The sequence below is a fragment of the Colobus angolensis genome, unplaced genomic scaffold (assembly GCF_000951035.1).
Source record: "Colobus angolensis palliatus isolate OR3802 unplaced genomic scaffold, Cang.pa_1.0 Scaffold83, whole genome shotgun sequence".
NCBI classification, from domain to species: Eukaryota; Metazoa; Chordata; class Mammalia; order Primates; family Cercopithecidae; genus Colobus; species Colobus angolensis.
In genome coordinates this window covers 3,454,958-3,465,829 of record NW_012122154.1, presented here as the reverse complement: position 1 = coordinate 3,465,829, position 10,872 = coordinate 3,454,958, and the positions used below count along the sequence as shown (strand labels likewise).

Genomic DNA, 10,872 nt, shown 5'->3' with positions numbered 1-10,872 from the left:
AAAAAAAAAACAAACAACAAAAACAACAACAACAAAAACCCACCCTCTACTCCCAGGGAGCTGGGCACTGAACTGGGCCCCATCACTGCAAGGTGCTGAGCCACGGAGCTGAGGCGGAACTGCAGGACAGGGGACCAGATGACAGCGTGTGAGCAGATCACCAGGTGATGTCCCTGCCAGTGGTGACCACCAGGGGGCCGCCAAGCACCAGAGATGGCCCCACCTAGTCACCACGTCCACCATCCAGAGATGTCTGTTTCTTGGCAGGCTGAGGTAAATTAGGACAGAAAGTGACAGTCTTGGGTGTGGTCAGTTAGACTGTCCCAGGCAGGCCCTGTGGCCTGTAGAAAATGTTCAGGCCTAGGCCGGGCGCGGTGACTCAAGCCTGTAATCCCAGCACTTTGGGAGGCTGAGACGGGCGGATCACGAGGTCAGGAGATCGAGACCATCCTGGCTAACATGGTGAAACCCCGTCTCTACTAAAAATACAAAAAATTAGCCGGGTGTGGTGGCGGGCGCCTGTAGTCCCAGCCTCTCGGGAGGCTGAGGCAGGAGAATGGCGTGAACCCAGGAGGCGGAGCTTGCAGTGAGCCGAGATTACACCACTGCACTCCAGCCTGGGCGACACAGTGAGACTCCATCTGAAAAAAAAAAAAAAATGAAAAAGAAAATGTTCAGGCCTGAGCCAGGGGCCCGGGCTGTAATTCTGTCGCTTACCATGACCTTGGGCAAAGCCACTTCCTTCCCTGGCACAGTTCACAGGGCTGGAATCAACTCCAAGGTCCCTTCCAGCGTGAATGTTGCATGGTTCTAGGATGAGAAGATGGGGAGTTTCCCCTCTCTCAGCCCAGCCCGTGTCTACTTCAAGGTGAATGGCCAGGGAAGTCACGTGTCCCAATCCCCCAGTTCCAAAGCCCTTAGGGATCCTGCTGTCAGGGTCGTGCACGAGGAGCTGAGGGTCAGGTGAAAAAATCTCCTCGAAGGGTCTTGCCTCATTTGGGACAGACATCCGGTTTCCTCTGGGCTCTACCGGGATTCCAGGGGCTTAACTGAATGAGTCATGGGGTCAGGAGGGTTTCTGGGGGAGTTCCCAGCTAATCAGCTTGGGTCAGGACAGCCTGGAACTTTCGATGGTGCCTATCCAAGTGTGGGGTGGGCACTGCAGCCAAGACCCAATGTCCTTATCTCAGGTAGGGGCCCTCAGGAGGTCACCCAGACAGGCAGCCTCTGGAGTTTGGGGGTAGGAACGGAGGCAACCAGTTTCTTTCTCTCTTAGAATGTGGGGGCTTCAGGGGCAGTCTTGAGAATCCCAAAGGAGAGGGGCAAAGGACACTGCTCCCGCAAGTCTGCCAGAGCAGAGGGAGACCCCACTCAGCCGCAACTTCCCTACAGGCTGCTGCCGCCTCCAGGCATCTACCAGCGGCTCAGCCTTTGTTCAGCTGTTCCGTTCAAACACCCTGGGGCCATTCAGGCCTGGGTGGGGCAGCGGGAGGAAGGGAGTTTGAGGGGGGCAAGGCGACGTCAAAGAAGTATCAGAGATTCCACAATTTCACAAAACTTTCGCAAACAGCTTTTTGTTCCAACCCCCCTGCATTGTCTTGGACACCAAATTTGCATAAATCCTGGGAAGTTATTACTAAGTCTTAGTCGTGGCCCCAGGTAATTTCCTCCCAGGCCTCCGTGGGGTTATGTATAAAGGCCCCCCTGGAGCTGGGCCCCAAAACAGCCCGGAGCCTGCAGCCCAGCCCCACCCAGACCCATGGCTGTACCTGCCGCCCAGAGCCCCATGAAGCTGATGGGTGAGTGTCTTGGCCCAGGATGGGAGAGCTGCCTGCCCTGGCATGGGAGGGAGTCTGGTGTGACAGAGGGGCTGGGGATCCCCATTCTGGGAATGGGGATTAAAGGCACCCAGTGTCCCCGAGAGGGCCTCAGGTGGTAGGGAACAGCATGTCTCCTGAGCCCGCTCTGTCCCCAGCCCTGCAGCTGCTGCTGTGGCACAGCGCACTCTGGACAGTACAGGAAGCCACCCCGCTAGGCCCTGCCAGCTCCCTGCCCCAGAGCTTCCTGCTCAAGTGCTTAGAGCAAGTAAGGAAGATCCAGGGCGATGGTGCCGCGCTGCAGGAGAAGCTGGTGAGTGAGGCGGGCGAGAGGGCTGTAGCGGGAAGCCCAGTGGGGAGAGCTAAGGGGGATGGAACTGTGGACCGACATCCTCAGGAAGGGACGTGGGAGCATATTAGGAGCGGTGGAGCTGGGGAAGGCTGGGAAGGGACTTAGGGAGGAGGACCTTGGTGGGAACAGTGCTCGGGAGGGCTGGCTGGGATGGGAGTGGAGGCATCACATTCAGGAGAAGGGGCAAGAGCCGCTGTGAGATCAGAGGGTGGGGGTGCAGGGCAGAGAGGAACTGAACAACCTGGCAAGACATGGAGGGAAGGGAAAGACCAGAGAATCGGGGAGGACCAGGGAAGGAGGAGCGGCAACCCGGCCACGGCGAGTCTCACTCTGCATCCTTCCATCCCCAGTGTGCCACCTACAAGCTGTGCCACCCCGAGGAGCTGGTGCTGCTTAGACACTCTCTGGGCATCCCCTGGGCTCCCCTGAGCAGCTGCCCCAGCCAGGCCCTGCAGCTGGTGAGTGTCAGGAGAGGATAAGGCTGCTGAGGAGGGGAAAGGAGAGGAGGGACACCCATGGGCTCCCCCAGGTCTCCAGGCTCCAAGCCGTGGGCCTGATGGGAGGGTCTCAGGCAGCACCCCCTAACTCTTCCGCTCTATCTCCCAGACAGGCTGCTTGAGCCAACTCCATAGCGGCCTCTTCCTCTACCAGGGGCTCCTGCAGGCCCTGGAAGGGATCTCCCCTGAGTTGGGCCCCACCTTGGATACACTGCAGCTGGACGTTGCCGACTTTGCCACCACCATCTGGCAGCAGGTGAGCCTTGTTGGGCAGGGTGGCCAAGGTCATGCTGGCATTCCGGGCACCATAGTCGGGCCTGTGTATGGGCTCTGTCCATGCTGTCAGCCCCCAGCATTTCCTCATTTGTAATAACGCCCACTCAGCAGGGCCCAGCCACTGATCGCAGCTTTCCTCTACAGATGGAAGACCTGGGAATGGCCCCTGCCCTGCAGCCCACCCAGGGTGCCATGCCAGCCTTCACCTCTGCCTTCCAGCGCCGGGCGGGAGGCGTCCTGGTTGCCTCCCATCTGCAGCGCTTCCTGGAGCTAGTGTACCGTGTTCTACGACACCTTGCCCAGTCCTGAGCCAAGCCCTCCCCATCCCATGTATTTATCTCTATTTAATATTTATGCCTATTTAAGCCTCATATTTAAAGACAGGGAAGAGCAGAACGAAGCGCCAGGCCTCTGTGTCCTTCCCTGCATTTCTGAGTTTCATTCTCCTGCCTGTAGCAGTGAGAAAAAGCTCCTGTCCTCCCATCCCCTGGACTGGGAGGCAGATAGGTAAATACCAAGTATTTATTACTGTGACTGCTCCCCAGCCCTGGCTCTGCAGTGGGCACTGGGATGAGCCACAGTAAGCCCCTGGTCCCGAGGGTCCCCACCTGGGGCCCTTGAGAGTATCAGGTCTCCCACGTGGGAGACAAGAAATCCCTGTTTAATATTTAAACAGCAGTGTTCCCCATCTGGGTCCTTGCACCCCTCACTCTGGCCTCAGCCGACTGCACAGCGACCCCTCCATCCCTTTGGGTGTGAGGTCCCTGGACAAGCAGAGGCAGCCAGAGCTGGGACGCATGACCCTGGGGTCCCACAAACTTGCTGGGGAATCTCGTTTTTCTTCTGAAGACTTTTGGGACATGGTCTGACTCCCCGCATGAGGAACTCAGGCATCACCGACGTGTCTCCTGTTTCTCTGGGTGCCCTCGGGACACCTGCCCTGCCCCCATGAGGGTCAAGACTATGACTCTTTTTAGGGCTGGGCAGGTGCCTGGACATTTGCCTTGCTGGACGGGGACTGGGGATGTGGGAGGGAGCAGACAGGAGGAATGATGTCAGGCGTGTGTGTGAAAGGAAGCTCGACTGTCACCCTCCACCTCTTCACCCCCGACTCACCAGTGTCCCCTCCACTGTCACACTGTAACCAAACTTCAGGATAATAAAGTGTTTGCCTCCAGTCATGTCCTTCCTCCTTCTTGAGTCCAGCTGGTGCCTGGTCAGGGGCTGGGGAGGTGGCTGAAGGGTGGGAGAGGCCTGAGGGAGGTCGGGGAGGAGGTCCAGGGAGAAGAGGGAAGGTTCTCAAGTTCGTCTGACATTCATTCCACTAGCACATATTTATCTGAGCACCCACTCTGTGCAGACGCTGGGCTAAGTGCTGGGGACACAGCAGGGAACAAGGCAGATGTGGAATGAGCAGCCACAGCCGGGCAGGGAAGACAGAGGCACTGGGACCGTGGGAACCCGGAAAGGAGAGGGCATGGAGTCCAGGTGGGCTTAACAGGCTAGACACAGCCAGACAAGATGAAGCCAGGGAGTGCTGAGCATCTGTACCAGGCTTGTCATTTACCATCTTCCATAAACTTGAGCCCAGCCATCAAGTTGGAGCTTCTCTCCTCCTCAGGCTCGGTCTCTGCACTTGCCCCAGCTCGTCACTTCCTGCTTACGCTTACGGCAGCCCTGTAAGCTGAAGAGCGCTAAGCTCACAGCACAGGAGGGTGCGGAGCTATGGCAAGTAGGGGGGCCAGCGACCACACCGCAGGTGTGAGGCCTGCCTGCAGCCAAAGACTCCTGTGTGGCTTTGGAGTACCCCCACCAGCCCCCAGTCCACTATCTGCCCAAGCCTTGTCCTCCTCAGCTCCTTGGTCCCTCCCACCTCCCCAGCCTGTGGCTCCTTGGAAAGCAGGGTCAGAAGTGTCCACTGCCAGCTCGGAGTCATCCATCTAGGGGCTCGGAGACGTGTGAGGCAGGCAAGGAAGGGTTAAAGAAAGGTCTGGCCCTCATCCCCCCGCCTCCCATCCCCCAGGCTAGTCAAATCCCAGGCTAGTCCGAGTGTGGGTAGGGTTGGGCCAGGTTCGGGAGACAGCAGAGCAGGCCACCCTGCCCCAGCACTGTGGGGCCCTGAGCCAAAGCCTCTCCCCTTTCAGGGTACAGCTGGCTTTGCGGGAGGGGGCAGCAGGCCTGCCAACTTGGCTCCAAGGAAGGGAAGCTGCTTTCCCCTGGCCCTTCCTTAGCTGAGCAAGTCCACATAGGACCCTGAGCCCTGCCACCTCTGCACCTCTTCCTCTTCCTCCTCACCACAGGAGTGAGCTTTCCCCGGCCACAGCACAGGCAGTCCAGGGAGAGAGCACTGTGCCCTGCCCCGGGTGACACTGACACCAACAGCACCCACAGTCGCAAAGGGATCCACGAGGAGCTTTATTTACACATGAACAAAGATAGATTTCCCTCACATATTACAAAACATACACACACACACACACACACACACACACACACTCTGCGTCTAGAAAGTTCCTCAGAGGTAAGACTACTCCTGGGCTGGGGCGGGCGCACACAGGGGTGACCACTGGGCTTGTGGTCCAGGCTGCTCACACTCCTCAGGTGCTGGCAGACGGAGAGGAAATTTCGAAAGAGGAAACCAGGAGACATCCTGGAGGTCAGGAGTCAGGAGCGGGGAACTAGAAGCTGCCAGAGGCTCTTGCACCATGTGGAGCGGATGTGAGCCACGATGCCTCATCTTTCCTCACTGTTCCCCTTGGAGGCGCCTGGGGCTGCACCAGTCCCCAGCCCCCAGCCCCCACTGCGGCCATGCCAAGCCCCTCAGAGTGCAGCAATGGCTTTAGCAGCCACCTGGCGGCCCAGGGGCAGGCTGAGGTCCGTGATGGCCAGAACCACCTTGGGGCTGGACATGGCTGACACCTTCACCAGTTCCGACACCTGCCACAGACAGAGAGGCTGCTTGCTGGATGGCTGGTGGTGGGCGTGCTGTCCCAGGGGGAAGGAGGCCCCTCCCTGCTCCAAGGGCTGCGCCGAGGCCCCAGCACCAGCGGGAGAGCCAGGAAGGTGGTACTCACGGTGGTGAAGGGCATGAACTGCAGGACACTGCCGCGGCCACCCTGCTCCAGGCAGTCCACACACTCCTCCATGAACCACTGCACGAACTGGGTGTGGGGGCCAGCGGTGCGCGACCCCAGGATGGAGGAGATAAGCAGGAAGAGGTTGGCTGTGGAGAGTGACAGGAGGGAGTTCCATGAGAGGGGTGAGGTCACACGCTGGGAGAAGGTGGGACTGAAAAGGGAAAAGAAATACATGCTGAGCATGTCCCCAAAATGGGGTGTCAGAGAGAGAAAATATAAAAGGCAACCCGGGAGGGGAGGAGGGGAACTAGACAGAAGCCTGGGAGCCAAGACAGCCAGCAATGAGGGGTATGGAGGGAGAAGGGAGGGGCGCCATGAGGCCCCTTCCAGCGACAAGGTCGCCCAGCCTCCATGAGTAGAGGGACTCGTCCAGCTTAGCCCCAGGTTCAGCAGCAGGGGTGCGGAACTTACCCAGGACTCGGTTCAGAGGGTCCCGCATGTTGACCGTGTGGAGCTGAGAGGCTGAGAGGGAGCTGCTCATGGACCGGTCTGCTGTGGGACGGAGCAGATGGAGCGCTGGGAAACAGCCTGCTGAGTGCAAAAGCGGCGCTCCCTGGGGATGCCCCCAACCGACCTTTACCCATCGGAAGTAACTGGTACATGGAAAGCCCAGAGAAGACCCTGAGATCAAGAGCACAGAGTGAGGCTGGGTGCAGTGGCTCACACCTGTAATCCCAGCACTTTGGGAGGCCAAGGCAGGATTGCTTGAGCCCAGGAGTTCGAGACCAACCTTGGCAACTAGCGAGACTCCATCTCTACAAAAAATACAAAAATTAGCTGGGCATGGTGCTAAAGCCTGTAGTCCCAGCTCCTTGGGAGGCTGAGACAGACTGCTTGAGCCTAGGAGAACAAGGCTGCAGTGAGCTGAGATGGTGCCACTGCACTCCAGCATGAGCAACAGAGCAAAACCCTGTCTCAAAAAAAACAGGCTGAGCGCAGTGGTTCATGCCTGTAATCCTAGCACTTTGGGAGGCCAAGGCGGGTAGATCACCTGAGTTCAGGAGTTCGAGACCAGCCTGACTAATATGGTGAAACCCCGTCTCTACTAAAAATACAAAAATTAGCTGGGTGTTGTGGCAGGCGCCTGCAGTCCCAGCGATTCAGGAGGCTCAGACAGAAAAACTGCTCAACCCAGGAGGCGGAGGTTGCAGTGAGCTGAGATCACGTCACTGCACTCCTTCTGGGCAAGAGAGGGAGACTCCAACTCAAAACAAAAACAAAAAAAAAAGGCACAGAGGGGCCTCGGATACAAAGAGATCCCAATGGAGATGAGAGAGAAAAACTAACGTGTGGCGAGCACACAGCGCCAGGGGCCGATCTTGGTACTTCCTAAGCCGCTTACTCCTCACAACCCCCCATTTACAGATAAGGAGACCCAGATGGGGGCTGGCTCAGTCACTAAAGGTCACAGCACTTGCAGCTGGAGCATTTTTCTTCTGATCAAGTGTATAATTGGTCCCCTAGTCCCTAAAAGCCTTCAGAGAAAAGTTCAGGCTCCGGAGAAATCTCTGGAAACAGGAAGAATGCCACAGAAGGAGCCCTTTGCAGTAAGTTTGGCAGGGAGGAGAGGACAGTGAGAAGGATGCCCTCCAGGGAAGAGAGGGGTGGGGGGCTGTGCTCTTTAGGCAGGAAGGTGGGGAGTAGACCCAAGTCCCAGCCCGGGCCTCTCCGGGCATGTTCGGGGGAAGGAAGGAAGGTCAGAGCTGGTGAGTCAATGGCACAGGCTGTGCCTGAGGCGGTGAACTCACTTGGGTAGCTTGTCATCCCCTCAACCCTGGGGTAAGGGAGGGGGCAGGAGGGTTGCGGGGTGCGGGGGAGGGGGGCGTGGGGGAACAGCTGTGGGCTGGGCTGGACCTGGGCAGAGGAGCTTCAACCCTCAGGGAGTGAGAACAGCAACCTCGTCCCTAGGGGCAAGACACAGAGCACCCCCCTGGGGGCTAAAACAGCAGGTCCCTGCCACACCCTCTCTGACCAGCTGCAAAGATGCCCGCAGCTGGGGCAGCGGCAGAGTGGCAGCATCGGGGAGTGAATTCCCAGGAACCGGAGCGGCGTGCCGCCAGCCCACACACTCACTGGGGCTTGAAAGGATGTTGGCATCATCCTCATTGGAGCTCAGCAGTCGCATCAACTTCGAAGGCTGCACATCGTCCAGGGGGAAGAGGCTGATATAGTCCTAGAGGGTGTGAGAGTCACTGTGACACACTCCTAAACCCCCCAGCTTCCAGCTGTCAGGGGAAAGAGCTGGAGCTCCGATTTGAGTGAGGTCAGCATGGCCAGCAGGGCCTCAGTCCCTCTCTGCTCAACCCCTCCCACAATCCTACAGACCCCTTGTGCCCATGGGCAGGTTGGGGCCACACAGATCACCCATGCAGATTCCTGACCAATCATGCCCGGGCACAGCTGCCCCAAGGGCAGGGGCCACATCTGCTTCCCTTTGCCTGGGGAATCCTCAGGAAATGCTGAACAAACCAGTGAACAAGTGAAGCCGGCGGGGGCGGTGGGAGGTGGGGGCCTACCTCGATGTCTTCGCGGTGTCTCTTCTTTTGGCGGGTGGAGGCTTGTCCCTTGTGGGAGGAGTAGGAACTGAGGGCACACCACACGGCCAGCCTGGCAAAGGGTTCCAGAAAAAGGGGGACAGTGAGAGGCGACCCCGGAGCTTTCTGTGTCACCCCAGGGTGGCACTAGGTGAGGGGTGCCTGACCCTGGGTGGCAGGAGCAGGGCAAGCTCTGAAGAGAATCTTACTTGGCAAGAGCAGTGCCTGGGGGGTCCATGAGGCTGTGCCACTTGGAGGAGTCAGTGAGCAGGCCAGGCAGGATGTGGCCCAGCAGGACCAGGGTCACTTGCTGCATGTCCAGGCAGAAGATGGAGTAGAGCAGTTCCACTGCCCGCAGCGCGTGCTCCTTCCGCGTCTCCTTCAGCAGCTCCTAGTGCACAGGAAGCGGGGCAGTTCAGGAGCTGGGGGCCCGGGATCTGGGGCTCTGACACCCTGCCACTCCAGCACTGCTGTGCGGGAAGCGGGGCAGTTCAGGAGCCGGGGGCCTGGGATCTGGGGCTCTGCCACCCTGCCACCCCAGCATGGCTGTACAGGAAGGCCCGCAGAAGGGTTCCAGATGTTGTTCCGCCCCTCAGGCTGAATCCCAGTCTCTGGCCAGAGCTCCCCAAGGAGGCAACTCTGAGGCGAGGCATCCCGGGGAGGCCACCTGGTTCACGGCAGCCTCTTAGGGAAGCCTGGCAGACCAGGCCAGGTGTGGGGAGCCAGGGGACAGGACCGATGTCAGCCCACAGCCACTCCAGCCCAAGTACCTTAATCAGGTTGTTGCAGAACCAGTAGACGCCGCCCATGTGCAGCAGAGTGTCGAAGATGTGGATGGAGCGGCTGTCCACCCAGCCCTTCTCCAGCACTTTGGCAAAGATGTCCGTCAGCACCTCCTTGATGGGCCGCTTGGGGGGCAGCAGGTTCCAGTAGGGCATGGTGTCCACGCCGGTGGAGGGAAACTTGATCTGCGTGGCTGTCTGCTGCAGCACGTCGGCGCACATGCGCTCCAGGATGGAGTTCATGATCACCACCCTAGGAGAGGGCCCAGAGGACCTGAGGCTCAGGTGCCACTGTGGGGCGGGGAGGGAGAGGAGGGAACAGCCATGCCAGACTTTCCCCTGGATTTGCGTTACAGAAACCTCCCTGGGGCATTAACTCAGTTCTGCGCTGGGGGAGGGTGCACCCCGGAGCGCTAGCTCCGTCTCTGCTCCTGGCAGGTCTCTCACCTGGAGGGCACAAAGCCTGTAAACAGGGACTGGGCAGGGACTTTCCTCCTCCCGGCCATTCCAGCCAGATATTCACATTTTCTTTTATTCTCCAACTTCCCCCATCCCCCAGGCCTGGGCCCTGCCAACCTGCCACATAAATAAACACAATCACTTCCTCCTGGGGTGAGTGCTTGGGGGTCCCCGCCCAGCCCTGGCCTCCTCCCAAAGTAAACTGTTCCTTCCAGGAGAGGCCCAAGGGCTGCCCCACAGGACTCTTCCCGGCCCCTGGTAGCTGGGCAGATAGAGGTGTATATCCAGGAATGTTCTTGTGGAAAGAGGTTTCGGAAGTGAATACTGACCCAGGCCGAGTGCTGACCGTTCCTGGAATGCAGGGTGGCTCTGGGAAAGTTGCTATGACTTTTAGAGCCACTTTTCCCACCTGCACAATGGAGTCACAGACTTCCCACCACCCCTTACCCAGATAGGACTCAGGGTGCTTAGAATGGGTTACACCAGAACGAGTTCCCTGTTTGGTAGGGCAGGGGGGAGGTAGCAGGGAAATGTGGGAAAAAAGGAAAAAAGAAGGAAGCAACGAGAAAACGAGATGTGCTTTTCCAGACCCTCCAAACCTCATTCAGCTCAATGCTTCCCCTTCTCCCTATTAAGACATCCTCAGGCCCGGTGCAGTGGCTCATACCTATAATTCCAGCACTTTGGGAGGCTGAGGCGGGCAGATCACCTGAGGTCGGGAGTTCGAGACCAGCCTGGTCAAGATAGTGAAACCCCATCTCTACTAAAAATACAAAAATTAGCCAGGTGTGGTGGCGCATGCCTGTAATCCTGGCTACTCAGGAGGCTGAGGCAGGAGAATCTCTTGAATCTAGGAGGCGGAGATTGCAGTGAGCCGAGATCAGGCCACAACACTCCAGCCTGGGCAACAGAGTGAAACGCCGTCTCAAAAAAATATATAAATAAATAAATAAACAAGCAAACAAATAAATAAATAAAAAAAAAAAAGACATCCTCAACGTTGCCATAAAGACATGGC

At 58.2% G+C, this 10,872-nt stretch overlaps 2 protein-coding genes across 10 annotated transcripts in view; one reads left to right on the top strand and one right to left on the bottom strand.

Moving 5' to 3' along the window:
• The first annotated feature begins 1,645 nt into the window (after nucleotides 1-1,645).
• CSF3 (colony stimulating factor 3 (granulocyte)) lies at nucleotides 1,646-4,119 on the top strand. 5 transcript variants are annotated; one of them, XM_011929859.1, is made up of 5 exons: nucleotides 1,646-1,799; nucleotides 1,976-2,130; nucleotides 2,520-2,627; nucleotides 2,776-2,922; nucleotides 3,087-4,119. In XM_011929859.1, the coding sequence occupies exons 1-5, from the start codon at nucleotides 1,760-1,762 to the stop codon at nucleotides 3,249-3,251; spliced, it is 615 nt and encodes a 204-aa protein (XP_011785249.1). In that variant the 5' UTR covers nucleotides 1,646-1,759; the 3' UTR covers nucleotides 3,252-4,119. The 5 variants fall into 5 exon arrangements, with proteins under 5 accessions (XP_011785249.1, XP_011785248.1, XP_011785252.1 ...); XM_011929858.1 differs by having other exon boundaries at nucleotides 1,976-2,139; XM_011929862.1 differs by lacking the exon at nucleotides 2,520-2,627.
• A 1,217-nt stretch (nucleotides 4,120-5,336) lies between these two features.
• The window catches only part of MED24 (mediator complex subunit 24), a 42,751-nt gene continuing 37,215 nt past the window's right edge, over nucleotides 5,337-10,872 (bottom strand). For all 5 annotated transcript variants that reach the window (XM_011929850.1, XM_011929852.1, XM_011929851.1 and 2 more), the window contains 7 exons: nucleotides 9,384-9,648; nucleotides 8,823-9,004; nucleotides 8,596-8,686; nucleotides 8,153-8,252; nucleotides 6,491-6,571; nucleotides 6,017-6,165; nucleotides 5,337-5,879 (listed from right to left, as the gene is read on the bottom strand). In XM_011929850.1, the coding sequence (XP_011785240.1) occupies nucleotides 5,763-5,879; nucleotides 6,017-6,165; nucleotides 6,491-6,571; nucleotides 8,153-8,252; nucleotides 8,596-8,686; nucleotides 8,823-9,004; nucleotides 9,384-9,648 (985 nt within the window). In that variant the 3' untranslated portion in view covers nucleotides 5,337-5,762. The remainder of the gene's footprint in view (nucleotides 5,880-6,016; nucleotides 6,166-6,490; nucleotides 6,572-8,152; nucleotides 8,253-8,595; nucleotides 8,687-8,822; nucleotides 9,005-9,383; nucleotides 9,649-10,872) is intronic.

Coding starts and splice junctions, on each gene's coding strand:
- CSF3 (XM_011929858.1), top strand. CDS start 1,760: ATGGCTGTACCTGCCGCCCAGAGCCCCATGAAGCTGATGG. Junction 2,628..2,775: donor CCAGCCAGGCCCTGCAGCTG/GTGAGTGTCAGG, acceptor TCTATCTCCCAG/ACAGGCTGCTTGAGCCAACT. Junction 2,923..3,086: donor CCACCACCATCTGGCAGCAG/GTGAGCCTTGTT, acceptor TTTCCTCTACAG/ATGGAAGACCTGGGAATGGC.